This window comes from Rhipicephalus sanguineus, chromosome 10 (assembly GCF_013339695.2).
Source record: "Rhipicephalus sanguineus isolate Rsan-2018 chromosome 10, BIME_Rsan_1.4, whole genome shotgun sequence".
Taxonomy (NCBI): domain Eukaryota; kingdom Metazoa; phylum Arthropoda; class Arachnida; order Ixodida; family Ixodidae; genus Rhipicephalus; species Rhipicephalus sanguineus.
Genome location: NC_051185.1, coordinates 3,489,905 through 3,503,879, shown reverse-complemented (window position 1 = coordinate 3,503,879; position 13,975 = coordinate 3,489,905). Strand labels below are relative to the sequence as shown.

At 51.0% G+C, this 13,975-nt stretch overlaps 1 protein-coding gene across 1 annotated transcript in view; it reads left to right on the top strand.

Annotated features, from left to right (window-relative positions):
* Positions 1–9,601, top strand: part of LOC119406267 (transforming growth factor-beta-induced protein ig-h3) — a 31,286-nt gene extending 21,685 nt beyond the window's left edge. The window contains exons 4-11 of the mRNA XM_037672999.2: positions 382–479; positions 1,492–1,646; positions 2,141–2,296; positions 6,092–6,383; positions 7,154–7,503; positions 7,569–7,835; positions 8,897–9,131; positions 9,204–9,601. Coding sequence (XP_037528927.1) covers positions 382–479; positions 1,492–1,646; positions 2,141–2,296; positions 6,092–6,383; positions 7,154–7,503; positions 7,569–7,835; positions 8,897–9,131; positions 9,204–9,466 — 1,816 coding nt within the window. The 3' untranslated portion in view covers positions 9,467–9,601. The remainder of the gene's footprint in view (positions 1–381; positions 480–1,491; positions 1,647–2,140; positions 2,297–6,091; positions 6,384–7,153; positions 7,504–7,568; positions 7,836–8,896; positions 9,132–9,203) is intronic.
* The last annotated feature ends 4,374 nt before the right edge of the window (positions 9,602–13,975 follow it).

Below are 13,975 nucleotides of genomic sequence, written 5' to 3'. Positions count from 1 at the left end.
CGCCTTGGGAATGAATATTTCGAAACATACCGCCTATTATGCGCTAATATTAATACGTACCTTAAGTAATCAGAATATGAGTTTTTGTGATCATCTGTTAATTCGCGTGGTATTGGCTTTCATGGACGTTCTGATGGCCTGCGTTTCAAGGAATTTTCTTTTCCTAAACCACATTTTTAATTCCTCCTTTTCGCAGGAACAGCTGGGAAGCATGCCACATATGTACGAGCAGTGTCTCTATCCGCTGTTATGTCACTGCCCCTTACGGAGACTCACCCACATTTTTTTCTTTCTGATTTTACGAGATTGCCTCTCATCTCGGCCACCGTGACTCTCGACAGTGTATACCAACTCTGTTTGTTTTCTCATTTGTTTGTGCAGAATTCGAACGATGAACTCGAGCAAGACGATCACGGACAAGTACGTGTGCTGCCACGGCTTCGCTCGGGGGCGCAACGGGCGCGCCGGCTGCGTCCAAGGTGCGCCTTTTCACGCACAATTAGTACGCATCGACGGTGATTGTCAGAACACGCATCGAGAGCTGCCACCTCTTTCGGGAGGAGCCTTCAGAAGTAGATTGTGGTGGCTATAGCGTACTAGAATTATTCTAGTACACTATAGTGGTGGTGGTGGTGGTAAAACATTTATGCAGAAAAGTACAGCGAGTTTCACTACAGATGCACTTGGGTGGTCTCCCTGTTCCGGAAGTCCACTGGAGATGATCGCTCGCTCTATCGGAGAGAGAACATATCGCGCATAAGAACGAGTGTGACTGGCGAACACACCGTTGCATATTCTTTCTTTTTACTTGTGTTTCAAGGCGTTAGTTTTCGTTTTGTTGTTTCTTTTGTAACGTTGCAGTGCTTAAAACTTTCAATCATATATAGGAAAGAAGATGACTTTTGAGGGCTCGTTTTTCTTTGTTAGACACAGTATTAATGAGGACTAACAGCCAATAATGCCAAGGAAAGTATAGGGGGTGTTTTTTGTAGCTATTGGGATATAAATGTGAAGAAAGTAAAGTGGACGAAAAGATAGCTTGCCGCCGGCAGGGACCGAACCTGCGACCTTCGAATAACGCGTCCGATGCTCTACCACTGAGCTAAGGCGGCAGTCATCCTCTCTTCCACTTTATGAAGTATATATGTGCATTTAAACCTAGGAGTGTTAGTCAGCGCCGCAGCCATGGCGGCGAGTGTGGAACACTCGCCCTGAGCGTCATTGCATCAGGCCTTTTGCAATTCGCCATGTACGTAGACGCATGACGAACCGCTTACCAACCACAATGTTTTGTGCTCCAAAGCGGCTGTGCTCGAACTTAAAGGTGCGTCAGCGGCGCCCCGATACTGTTAAACCTCCATATAACCAAGTAGGTGAAATTTATTTCGCTATATCGGAACTTCGCTAAATTAAACTTTGACCTGTTATGCAAAGCATAGTCGTTCTTGTTTTGGTGTAACGGCACATAAACTTTAGACGTGTTGGACGCAGTAAATCTCAAGGACCTGGTGACAACGATGAAGGACCTTGGCGCCTCCAAGTTCGTCGACCTCGTGGAGGAGTCCAAGATGGCCGACGAGCTCAACAAGGGCAACGTCACCGTCTTCGTGCCCACCAACATCGCGGTCAAAGACTTCGAACACACTGTAAGCCACGGCTGACTCGCACGATGCGTGCCGCAGTGAAAGCGTGCCCGGTCATGCTTACAATGTCTGTAGTGTGTCGCCCAGCGTTGCACTTAATCTCGCCCAGAGAAAGTGCTCACGAGTCCAACGCACCGAGTCAGTGTAGAGGACAACCACCCGACGGGAAGCCTCGGGGTCGCTGAACGAAGGTCACGTCGCCTGGAGCGTCCATACAGTGGTTGTTTATAGCAGAGATAGGCGACCCCCGCATTGGTCCCGGGTTAAATATCCGACCAGGGCAAAGCTTTCGGTTTGAGAAGTGATCTTCCTTTCGGGTGGACCACCTGGCGAAGAACTCGTGTTTCAGTATAAACAAGGTGGCCCTCTAATAATGCTTTTGTCGTAGCCTTAAAGTCAGGCGCAGGCTTTGTTTCAGGTCCGTCATTGGATCAATAACATTTATTATTGTCCAAGTGAGCTTTCCGATTAGGGCTGATGCCACTGCTTGTTTCCAGAACGAGGTGTCCAGCCCTTACGATGGCCAGGCGGCCATTCGGGCTCACACGGTGGCAGGTTCGCTGCGCACGGGAGACATGGCCGACGAAATGGTTCTGCAGACCGTCGACGGACGATCCAGCATTCGCATCAACGAGTTCTACAACCCGGCTAAGGTGCGCAGCAGCGACTGCAAACTTTTTCGCCTCTGGCACTTTAAGCGGGACCAGTCTGTATTTTGTTTGTCGATAGCATCGCATTAATCCATATATGCCCAGTGCACTACATGTAGGACGCTTCTTTGATGCACTCTAATGTCGCTATTTCTTTAGCTGATGACTAGCGCCACCTACAGCACATCAAGCAGGCCTCATTCTCAACGTGTGCAAGCCTATAGACATTGCTTGCTTTTCATGCTGCCACATGCCGACCGCTTTCTCCGGGCAAACGCGTGCTTTGTGTGAAAGACGTCATGGAGAGGAAGAAGTGCAATGTCGGTGTGCACGTGAAATGTTTCAAGGCTTACCACACCCGCACATAGCACCCCATAATGCCCAGTGTCGTATATGTATAGGACCGCCTGAAAAACAGTGTTCCGTTTACGTGGAAGTAAATTAAGAACTCGTGCTTTCTTTCGAGGGTAGAAGTACACTTTTTGTGCAAAAAAATATTTGTTTTGTCATTTTTTTCTGAGTTTGGGCATATATGGGTTAAGAAAAAAAATTAAGTCTGCTTCTCTCGAAGGGTGCCGAACCTCAAGGAAGGGCGGCCTTCTTCGTACATCTTTTTTCTGTCTTGATAACACGGAAGTGTTTTATGCCGGGGTTATCACTAGAGAGATGGCGCGAAGGGCTCGAAGAGCGCGCTTTAAAGTCGTCGTCCCACGCGGATGAGCGCGCTCCTCTACAGGGCGTGGTCGCCAGTGCGCGGCTTATCTCGTGATGGCGGCGTTGCGTACGTCTTGCGCTCTCACCGCAAGTTTGCGTTGAGAGCACGAAGGTCACTTCGCTCACTGCAGCGGCCGCTTGTGCGAAAGGAGCGCGCTGCTTACACAGAAATAAGTTACAACGGTGACAGTTAGTTCGCGCTCATCCTGTGTATGTTCGTTCCGTGCGACCTTTCTGCTTGAGCAGCGCGTTGCAAGTTTCGAGCTGCTTGCCGTTCTTCGCGTGACGTTACAATTTGTTGCTGTAGCATTCATTCCTTGGCGCTCGAGGCGAAAGAAAGCACAACAAACGCTCAAGTACGTCTGTGAAGACACGTTTCACTTTCGTGTTATACCGATTCCTATGACAGAGGGACCAGCCATGTTTTTTTTTTGTCAGTTTATTTCTATTTTTCTTTCTCTGTATAGATTTCTCGCTTCCTTTCTTTGTGTCTATGTATTTATCTCTTCGTTTCTTTCTGTGCCATGTTTCATTCTCCTCCCCCTTCCTCAGTTCCCCTTCCACCCCCCTTGGCAGGGGCGTAGCCAGGGAGGGCGTTGGGGGGGGGGTTGAACCCCCCCCCCCCGACATTTTTCAGTTTTGTTTGCATATATACACACGCACACATACAAACGCACGCACGAACATACCTAAAGTATGGTTGAACCCCCCCTCCCCCCCGAAAAAAAATTCTGGCTACGCACTTGCCCCTTGGTAAGCTATGCTATACAAGGCCATGCTACACTCTCCTAGTGTGCCTAGATAGCCGAGTGGTTACGATGCTCGCCTTCGGATCGTGGGTACGCGGGTTCAAATCCCATCTCGTCAAAAAGTTTTTCGCCAAGAAGCGAAGCAATTCGTACTGTTCAACGGTTGCGTTCTCCAGCGGCTCCTAGTGGGTCGTCCTCTTATAAACGCCGCTCGCTCTCGGAGCCCGTGCTCTTGCCCTGACTGTCGCCATAGCGAATTGTCGCCGAGTCCCGTCCAATAAACCGCTTAACATTATCTTTGTTTCTCTCTCCGTACTCGTTCTCTCGCCCATCAGAGTTAGCGCGGGACAAATCGCGCACGTGCTCTGGGAGCGTAGCAGGAGAGGATGAAGAGAGCGCGTGCCGGTGCGTGATCGTATCGGTTCACCCGTCGCAGACCAATGCTCGGCTTGTTGAACTGCGCCCGCCTTGGTTAGCGGGGCCAAACGCTAGGGTGCAGGTTCGATTCCTGCCCACGGCAGCCGTATTGCGATAGGAGCAATAACACCCGAATGTGGCACGACTAACGCCCACGTCAATCGCTCGTTGTCGGAGCAATGATCCAGTGGCAGCTGCTAGGGTCATCGTCAGCGGCTTTAAATATACGCTTATGTGGGCACGCACTCTAAACCGCTTTCTACCCTTAAAGCGATTCCAAGCAGACAAAACACTGTTGCCTAACAAGAATTTGCAGAAATGGGGGTGCAAGAATGGTTGCTTCATTATACCTGTATGGTTAAGTAGCGCACTTTGGACGGGGACAAAAGGAATAGGAAAGGCACGACACTCGCAACTGAACTTATTTCAGGAAAAATACTTCAATATATATGCACCCAAGCACCCCCAAGCTACACAAAAATGAATCAACCCTCAATATAAACTTATTAAATACCAAATTTTGTGCACACGCTAGTGATAGGATAACCGATGCACGTGTAAAGATGAACCAAAAGTCCATGTATTCTTATCTAGGACCAAACTTTCTGCGCACACTCAAGCGATACAAAAAACCAAAACTTAATGAAAAACGTGCAGTTTATACACTTTTAAGAAATGATGTACAATCTAGGGTTATTGCAAGATGTTCCAGTAGAAATCTACACTCGCTTAAAACGGAAAGAACGAGGGCGTAACAGAAGCAACACTACAACTTAAAGTCCTTCCAGGAAGGTGGCTTCACGATGACCTGATAAAATTGACGAATGCAGCAGCATTTTCTTTTGTGAATGTGAAACGCTTCAACTATTTCCCTGGTCAGTTGGTTCCCATGATGGAAAAGCACGGAGTTGTCATCAAACAGTGGCAAGCAGCCGCACTGAGAACAGTGTCCCTTTATGTCGCTCGGGGGTGCTTGGGTGCATATATGTTGAAGTATTTTTCCTGGAATAAATTCATTTGCGAGTGTCGTGTCCTTCCTGTTCCTTTTGTCCCCGTCCAAAGTGCGCTACCGTGCACTTTGGACGGGGACAAAAGGAACAGGAAGGACACGACACTCGCAAATGAATTTATTCCAGGAAAAACATTACGCAAACCAAAGGGATGTTTGGGGAAGCAAAACAACCTTGGAATGAACCAACTAGCCCAGCAAGCAACCATTCTAATAAGGTCGAGAGCTGGGCTAGTTGGTGACTGATCATTATACCTATACGGTTAACTTGAGATCATGAGAGCACCCAGGCGTAGGCGGCTAGATGGATGGATGGATGGATGGATGGATGGATGGATGGAAACGCTCAAAGTGTGAACGGTCAGTGTTTTCGGTTCGATAAGAAATGCTTCCTATTTAAAAGCGTTGAATATTAGGCGGGTTTAAATGATCAGATCTGTGCGTTTTAGGGCTACATAAGTACACCGTACATTTACGCGTATTCTGTGAATGTTTATTGCTTAATTGTGCAGAACGGGAACTGGCCCAACGTCGTTCACTGCTGCAAGAATATCTCCACCGGTACTGAACGGCGGCTCAAGATACCATCGCTATGTATACCAGATGGTCGGTGTATGACTGTGTAGCACGAGTACTTCCATTTGGTGTTTCACAACGTTATGTTGTGTGTATGGTTGGGCGCGTACGTGCGCCTTCCATGGGGATGTAATTGGATGTGCCCTCACTGCTCTAGCCTTTTTTTTTTTTTTCTCTTAGACGATTGGAAGCCCCCCTTGCGATGGGTGTTTTGGTTCGCGCCTTTTTCCTAGGGTTTAAGGTTGTTGGTTACAGACAGGGTAAAACCCCATTTAAGTGTGTAAGGTGTTTTACCGATGTGTGGTCCATTGATCGAACACTGTCTCGATGCAGCTGATGACGGCCAACTGCGTGCCCATTGTGTCCGCCAACAACCCGGCGACCAGTGGCATGGTTCACGTGGTGGACGAGACTCTTCCCTCGCCCAACCGCACACTGTACGAGATCGTGTCCGAGGACCCGCGCTTCAGCACGCTGCGCTCGCTGCTCTCCATGGGCGACCTCGAGGAGACCCTGAAGAACCCGCAGGGACACTACACTCTGCTGGCGCCCAGCGACGATGCCTTCGCCAAGGTGCACAAGGACACGCTGGCCAAGTGGAAGAGCGGCGACGCCTGCATCGCCAGTGAGTGTCTCATCGCTGCAGTGCGTGCACCGCGTCCTGTGAGGAACAAATTTGATGTACCAAGATGGCTTATAAACCACCTTGCATTAAAAGCGCGTACGTTTTAACACATTCAAATTTTAACTTGAACTATCAACACGTGCATCACATAAGCAATATCGCACAATATCCTTTATGACGGTCTTCAACGTTTGTGGCCAGTAGTTGGCTGCACGTTTGTCGAGTTTTCTATGTTCATCAAGTGCGCTGATAAGACGGCCGTTTGCTCAAGAAAAAGAATGCTTATGCGAGAATGCGTAAATTAGTATGCCTTCACAATTAAGCCGTCTTTTTATATCTGGATAGTGACGCGAGGTGAATTTTAACGTAACATGCAGAAATTAGGAGCGACAGAAGGTACGTCGCAGTGCATACAGCTTTGACCGCTAGCACTGGCTGGTGGAGAACGCAGTCGCGATAACCAGTGGATAGCCCACATGATATAAAGATGATTTCAGTGACTTTAGAGCGTACACACGTAGCTAGCATTGCTTCGCTTCCTCCCCTCCCAGCGAAAGCGGGCCATTCGTGCTGGCTCGCCCAATGGGTCTACGGCGGTGCTGCAATATTGGCGCACGAAGCTGCTTATTTTTGGTTGTTGTTGAAGACTTGTGGCACTTGTTTCGAGGTCTTCTGTCGACTTCACCGTATACGTCAGTGAACGCATTTATGCTGCTCTGTCGTGCTTCATTGCTGGTATTGAGATGCCTTACAGTGTTTTCCCGATGCAGAGCTGCTTCGGGGCCACTTGCTTAACCACGTGATCTGCACCACCGCCGTGCCCGGTTCGGCGCGGGTGCGCAGCGTCAACGGCGACCCCGTGACGCTGAGTCGCGACGGCGACCGCCTCCTGGCCGACGGCAGCCCGGTGTCGGCGCGCGACCTGATGGCCACCAACGGAGTGCTGCACGTGCTCGACCACATCCTCATGTCCCAGGACAGCAAGCCGCTCATGCAGACGCTGCGAGACGCCAAGATGGACGACCTCGTGCACCTCATCGAGGCGGCCAATCTGACCGAATCATTCGAGGCGCTCGACAACTTCACCTTCTTCGCGCCCTCCGAAGAAGCCCTCAAGGAGGTAAGGTCTTCGAACCCCGGCAGAATCCCGGAATGGTATGGTCACAAACGGCGGTTCTTTGCCAGGTGTCACTGACCGAGTGGGAGGATATGAAGAGCGACCGGCTGGCCGATACTCTGCGCTACCACACCGTGCCCGGTCAGATGCTCTCCCCCCGGGGCTTCTTCAACAACATGCTGGTGGGCACAGCTCTGGGCGAGGAGCGCCCCATCCGGCTCAACATCTTCCCGCGCCTCTTCTCCTTCGAGCGGCCCACCGTGACGGCGCAGTGCGCCCGCCTACTGAGCGCCTCGAGCCCCGTCTGCGGGGGAGCCGTCTACGTCGTCGACAAGGTGCGCAAGCTGTTCTTGAATCGAGATACGGGTGCGTTCGCTGTACCCTTTCTCCCCCTTCTGTATCTGAAGGCTCGACAGAACTAGCGGCCTTTGTGGTGGTTCTATCCCTCCATGTAACGTCGTTTTCGCCGCATGACGCACGCGCGTCCGGCGGATTAGCATGGAGTCGTAGTTAGCGTTGTTAGTTTCGCCGCCTAGCTAGAGATGGCGCTATGGTCGCGTCACTTTCGCTCTGGCCTCTGGCACTGGGATTCCGAAGAGATACGGAGGAGAACACACAGCGGTGGCCAGAGTGGTGCACGTCACAAAACTGAGATTGGTGCAATGGCGGCGCAGAACGCGCAGACAGTGTAGACGTGCAGACAATGTAGCTGGGCTAAAAGGAGACATCGGCCGGCTTTGGCGAACGTGTTCATTCGTTAGTGTGTGTCTATCTCATTTTTTTTCTTTCTGTCTTTTCTTCCTCTTCTCTCCGTCATAGCCTTCTTCCCTTTTCCTCGACGTCTTTTTTATTTATTTATATTTGTTCTGGTTAAGGCACTTCAGAGCTGCCTACCCGCTACAAAGGGCAGGGCCACAATTCCTCATCATCACCAGGGGCGCCGCTTGGCGGGAAGCGAGATTACTCTGGCGATCGAGGAAAAGCTCTTGCTTATCTTTTTAAGGTTTAACGTGGTCGGCGACGGTCGGTCCCGGGAGGGTCCGTGGGTGTGGTACCGCGGCTCGTACCCGCGGGCCCTCGTGATGAGTCGGACGTCGGCCCACCGCATTCGCGGTGTATTGTATGTGTTATATTGTTTTGTGTGTTATGTTCTCTGTGTGTTGTATTGGCATTATGTATCTGGTTATTTAGCGTGTTACTAGTTATGTATTAGGTTCGGCTGGAGAGCTCGCCGTTGTAAAAGCAGTCAATAAACGCCCACGTGTTCGTTTGCACGACGGCGTCTACTGTGTCCGTTTGTTCTTAGAGCGAGTCTTCCGGCCCCACACCTTTCACGCGTAGAGCACGTAGTAGTAAAACACAACAGTAAACCCTTCCTCCGTGTGCTGTTCCACAGGTGATGAAGCCGCCGGCCGGCAACGTGCTGGAGCTCATCGAGTCTGACGGGGAGTTGAGCACATTCGCGCGGCTGGTCCGCGAATCCGGCTTGTCTGAGCAGCTTCGCTCCAACGCGGGCCCCTTCACGGTGCTGGCGCCGACGGACAGCGCGTTCTCGCGGCTGCCCCGGGGAACGCTGGATTCCCTGCAGCCGGAACAGGTCCAGGCACTGGTCAAGCAGCATGTCCTGCCCGGTGAGCGCCCATCCCTTCTTCATATAGTGCTGTGTTCACCCAAACGGATTCTGACCTAATTTTCCTCCGCAGAGACGGCGTGCACCAGCGGTGTGGGCCACAGCGGGTTCCTGAGTCGGCTTGAGTACCGAAACCTGGACGGCACCGCCGTGCCGACCCAGCGCAGCCTGCGCGGCAACGTCTACTTCGGCGGCGCTCGCGTCTCGCGGCCCGACCTCGCCGCCCGCAACGGTCTCGTACACCACGTCGCGCGCGTGCTGAGCATGCGCACCGCCGACGAAGACACCGGCTTCAACTTCGGCTTCGACTTGCACCCTTTCTTCCGCTCGCTCTAGGACAGAGTTGTGTGGCTGAAGAATCGCAGCCTTCCCTGCGGTCGTGGCTGATATTTATCTTCTGGTCTCAGTGTGATCCTCCCACCGAGTGTAGATTGTTTCTTTTGGTGTGAATAAACGACATTTTTTGTTACTGTTGTCCTACACATTGTTGCTTTTGTTTGTCAGCTTGTTTCTGGAGTGGCAACTTGGCAACACTGGTGGGATGCATTAAACCACACCCTTTGCGCTATTAGCATATTGTGATGACTGGTTGTTATTTACTGTTCTGCCACGCCATATTACATAAGTTAATACGATTCCTTTCCCGACATGACGCCGTATAGAGTACTTTTTTGAAGGAGTTACAAGCACCAGCGTGGCACTGTGGTGGAAGGCCCGACTGCCACGCGGAGGGCGCGGGTTAATATCTTATCGGATCATAGAAATTTGTTTCTCATTCAATTTTAGGGGCGAAGCTCCTTAGGGTGTGGGTCTGTCCCTCCTCTGTAGTATGTAGTAGTAGTAGGTAGCCACCTCTAGTTCTTGAGTGTTCACTAGATGACGCTGTCGTAGTCACCTCTAGTTCTGAGAAAGATCTCTAGAGGGCGCGGCTTCTCTTTTTTCGCTGGCTAGGGCAAATTAATCTTGCCCGCCCGATACAAAGGGAATAGCCCCAAGTCATCATCATCATCATCATCGTTGCAGATGCGTGCTCCAGTCCCCCTCCCCCTCTCTCGCCTCGGGACGCCGATGCTCCGCGTTGCAGATGCGTGCTCTCACATTCACAGCGTGCATGTAAAATTAAAGTGAGCTGCAAGTCGCCTTGACTCTCATCGACCCTTTAGTATAAGCGCGCCCGATCTCACGTCGTTGATGATGTACTGGGCAGAATTCACGGAAGATTCACATATGGCGCGTGTCATTGGTGGAAGGCAATCGTTCGATTTAGTGCGGCGATGTACGCTAGGGGGACCGTCGTAATGAAGGGACCACGTAAACCAACAGTACAATAAAAGTTTGATGTTTAATATATACACGCTTAAATGTAAACATTTCGACAGAAGTCTGTCTGGCTGGGTGGAAGAATTAAGAAGTTGAAATACCTCCAGCCACAAATTCTTGGAGGAAACCCGACGTTTCGAGACCGGCTTGGTCTCTTCTTCAGGGGTGACTGTGCTGATCAGGGGGGCTTCGTCGCAGCTTGTTTTTGGCTCCGCCTTTCTCTTTCCCTCACGTTCCGGAGGCCGTGCACGTAGATCGGAGGCATTGTTCCGAGGGACCGGTTCACATTCGCAGGTGTTTCTCACGTGTTTCTCACGCTGTTTCTCACGTGTTTACTTGATCATATACTGGGCGAATTACTCCGAGTATTTACGGTTTGATGATTTCCTCCGGAGCTTCGCCCCACTCATCATCATTCACCCCGTGGATATGCTGTGGATCTTTTCTTTATTTCACGCGATAGCAGTCACTTACACCGGCGGCGGCGGACAACTATGGCGCCAAAATGAGCTGCTGTGATCTCATAGGAGCTTTCGCTGTGACTAACTTCAGCGCCGGCAATGCCCTCTCCACTCTGGCCTGCGTGACAGGCGCGCAAAAGTCCACTTAATTGCGTCAATATAAACATGTCTGGTTGCCACTGTTTTCGTTTTTCGCACAATTTCAACATATCTTCGCTTTGGAATTCCTGCCCGAGGTACGCGCTAATACTGTACCCTGAGATATGCCCACACTGCACAAGCTCAGTTCCGGATGGCGAAGTTTTCTCGTGAACCGAAAAACAATTGAAAAAATTTCGGTTTCATTCCGGAACGAAATAATAAAGTTTCGGTTACGTTTTCGTTCCGGACAAAATATTTTTGTTTTTCGTTTTCGGTTTTCGCTCCGTTCCGACACCCTGTTCATAAGTATGATCGTGAGTGCATCCCGCAATTGGCAGCTGTCCACGCCAGAAAGAAAGTGGATGGGCAAGGCCGACGAACGAGTTTCTCTTCGAATGTTCTTGGTTCAAGAGGTGTTGTGTGTGGTATCGGACGTCGAACGCGACGCCCGGAGAACAAAGGGCACGGCGCCCGGAGCGCCGGCCGGGAGGAACAACAGCAGCAGCCGGTAGCCAAGCAGGAACTGACTTATTTGATACAGTGCCGCGCATATATATACAAGGTGGCGCCCCCTAAGGGCGAAAGTACTTTACATGAAACCGAAACTGGAACTAAAAAATCGGAACTAGCTAACACACCACATCATCCCCCCCTAGAATGAAAAGGACATGTGGCCTCTAACATCCTTATACAATGATTAATGCAGACGCCAATTGATAGACAGTAACTTGTGAACCTTATACAACTTTCGAGAAGGAATCGTGACACATATACCGTGTACAACCTTCAACTACACAACCTTAAGATCCCCCCCTCTTTTGGTGTAACGTCCAATTGGTGAAAAGGAACCGGCACGAGAAGGGAACAAAAGCAAAGTACACAGCGTACTCTAGCTGAAGACACTGATACAAATAAAATACAACAAAGAATTCACAGCATACCAGTGTACCAAGCGGTAGAACTGATAACCATTATACAATAAATAGATGTACAGCATACACACAAGAATGGAAAAGGATGGCACACTGGGTTCAACAAGTGAGTGAAAAAGAATTTAGGACACAAAGTCCTTAAACCTGGACGGTTTTTTACGCAACCGTTTAGAACGCCGAGGCGCATTTCGTCCTGAAGTGCTCCCTTGCGGAGCAGTAAGTTCTGTATCTTCAGATGAGCCTACTGGCTCAGTTACGCGCTGCTCAGGCACAGCTGAGAGCGTAGAGGAATAACTAGAGTCAGATGACTCGCTTAAGCGTCCTTCAGCGTTGGCTGAGGACGGGAAATGACAACGCGACGCATGGGAGCCTGACGGCTCTGATTCATGTCCATTATTGTTAGAAGAACTATCTGCATGGGGACTGGGCACGGCAGTCGAGCATTCGTAAGGTGCCTGTAAAGAGTCCTGCGACTCTGAAACGTGCTCGGGGCACGGAGAAACATCATGGGGGCTGGACACCACAGCCGAACGTTGGAAAGGTGTCTGTAAGGAGCCCGGTGGCTCTACTATGCACTTATTAGAAGTATTGTGGCTGGGCACCACAGCCGAACGTTGCGAAGGTGCCTGTAAGGAGCCCGATGGCTCTACTATGCATTCATTAGAAGTATTGTGGCTGGGCACCACAGCCGGACTTTGAACCGGTGCCGCTAAGGAGCTCTGTGGCTCAACTGAAGGCATACGAGACGAAAGAGAAGCATTTTGGCTGGGCACCACAGCCGGACATTGAAATGGTGCCGCGAAGGAGCCCTGTGGCTCAAGTACACTGGCATTAGAAGAAAAGGAAGCATTGCCCTTGCAGGAAACGTCAGAACAAGTATGACAATATTGAGCATTTGCAAGACCGGCATGCATGTACCGTTGACTATAGAACACTTGAGTAGGTATGAAAAATGAATTCTGAGGGGCATTAGACAGCGGCAATTCACGTTCACGAGCTGTGCGAAAAAATTCATCGCGACACATGTTCACCTGGAAAATAGGAGCATTGCAGTTCGATGAACTCGCCCTTACGATGACTCCGTGAGCCTCTCGTTGAGTCAAGGCATCAGTCCCTTGCCGAGGAAGCCGGCACGGGCGTCGGTGGAAACCGGTTGCCACTGCTGGCACGCCCTGTCGATGACCAACTTGAAGAAATGTATGCTCTGCAGGACTGGAGTCCGAAGTGAACGGATGATGAGGCTCCAACGCTGCATTGACGGGAAGTGCCGATGGCTCGACGACGGAACAGGAGAGAGTCTCACCCTCGATGATAATCTTCAGGGCTCGGATGGCATCTAACCCCAGTAGTGAATTGCCTTTGTCCGTAACGTAAAAGGTAATGGAGGCGTCGTTGCCGCTGTAGGAAACGGAAGCCTTGAAGTATCCATAATTCACGATGGCTTGTTCCGAATAGTTCTTCAGGATAACGTTTGATGGAAGAAGCTTGATGTTCGGGAAGCACTGCTTGTAATCTTGGACGTTAAGTAGCGACACAGCCGCTCCAGTGTCGATGAGCGTATTCAAAATGGATCCATTGATCCGTACGGGAAGATGAAGAAGTCCGCTAGCGGTGACCGGTTCGTCCACTTGTAGGACAGTAACTGTATTGGTCACCGTTGATGTGCCCTGATGACCGGTCGGAGACTCCGAAGTAGAGCGGCAGGCCCGCGCGAAATGTCCACGACGTCCGCATCGCGAACACGTCCGGTGCCGCGTCGATCCGCAGCGGTAAGCACTGGCGGGAAGCATGCCGCGGCGGCGTCCCGCCCGTCGGCGCCTCCGCGCGGCAAGCAGCAACACGCTGTCCACATTGCCGGCGCGAGAATCACGAGACAAGAACGGGCATGTCGAGGAGCGCGCACCCGCCGGCTTGCTGCCGGCTCGCGATTTCTCCCAGAAAGACGGAGAGGAGTTGCACGGGTGAGGAGAACAATGTCTGGTTGCTATGAC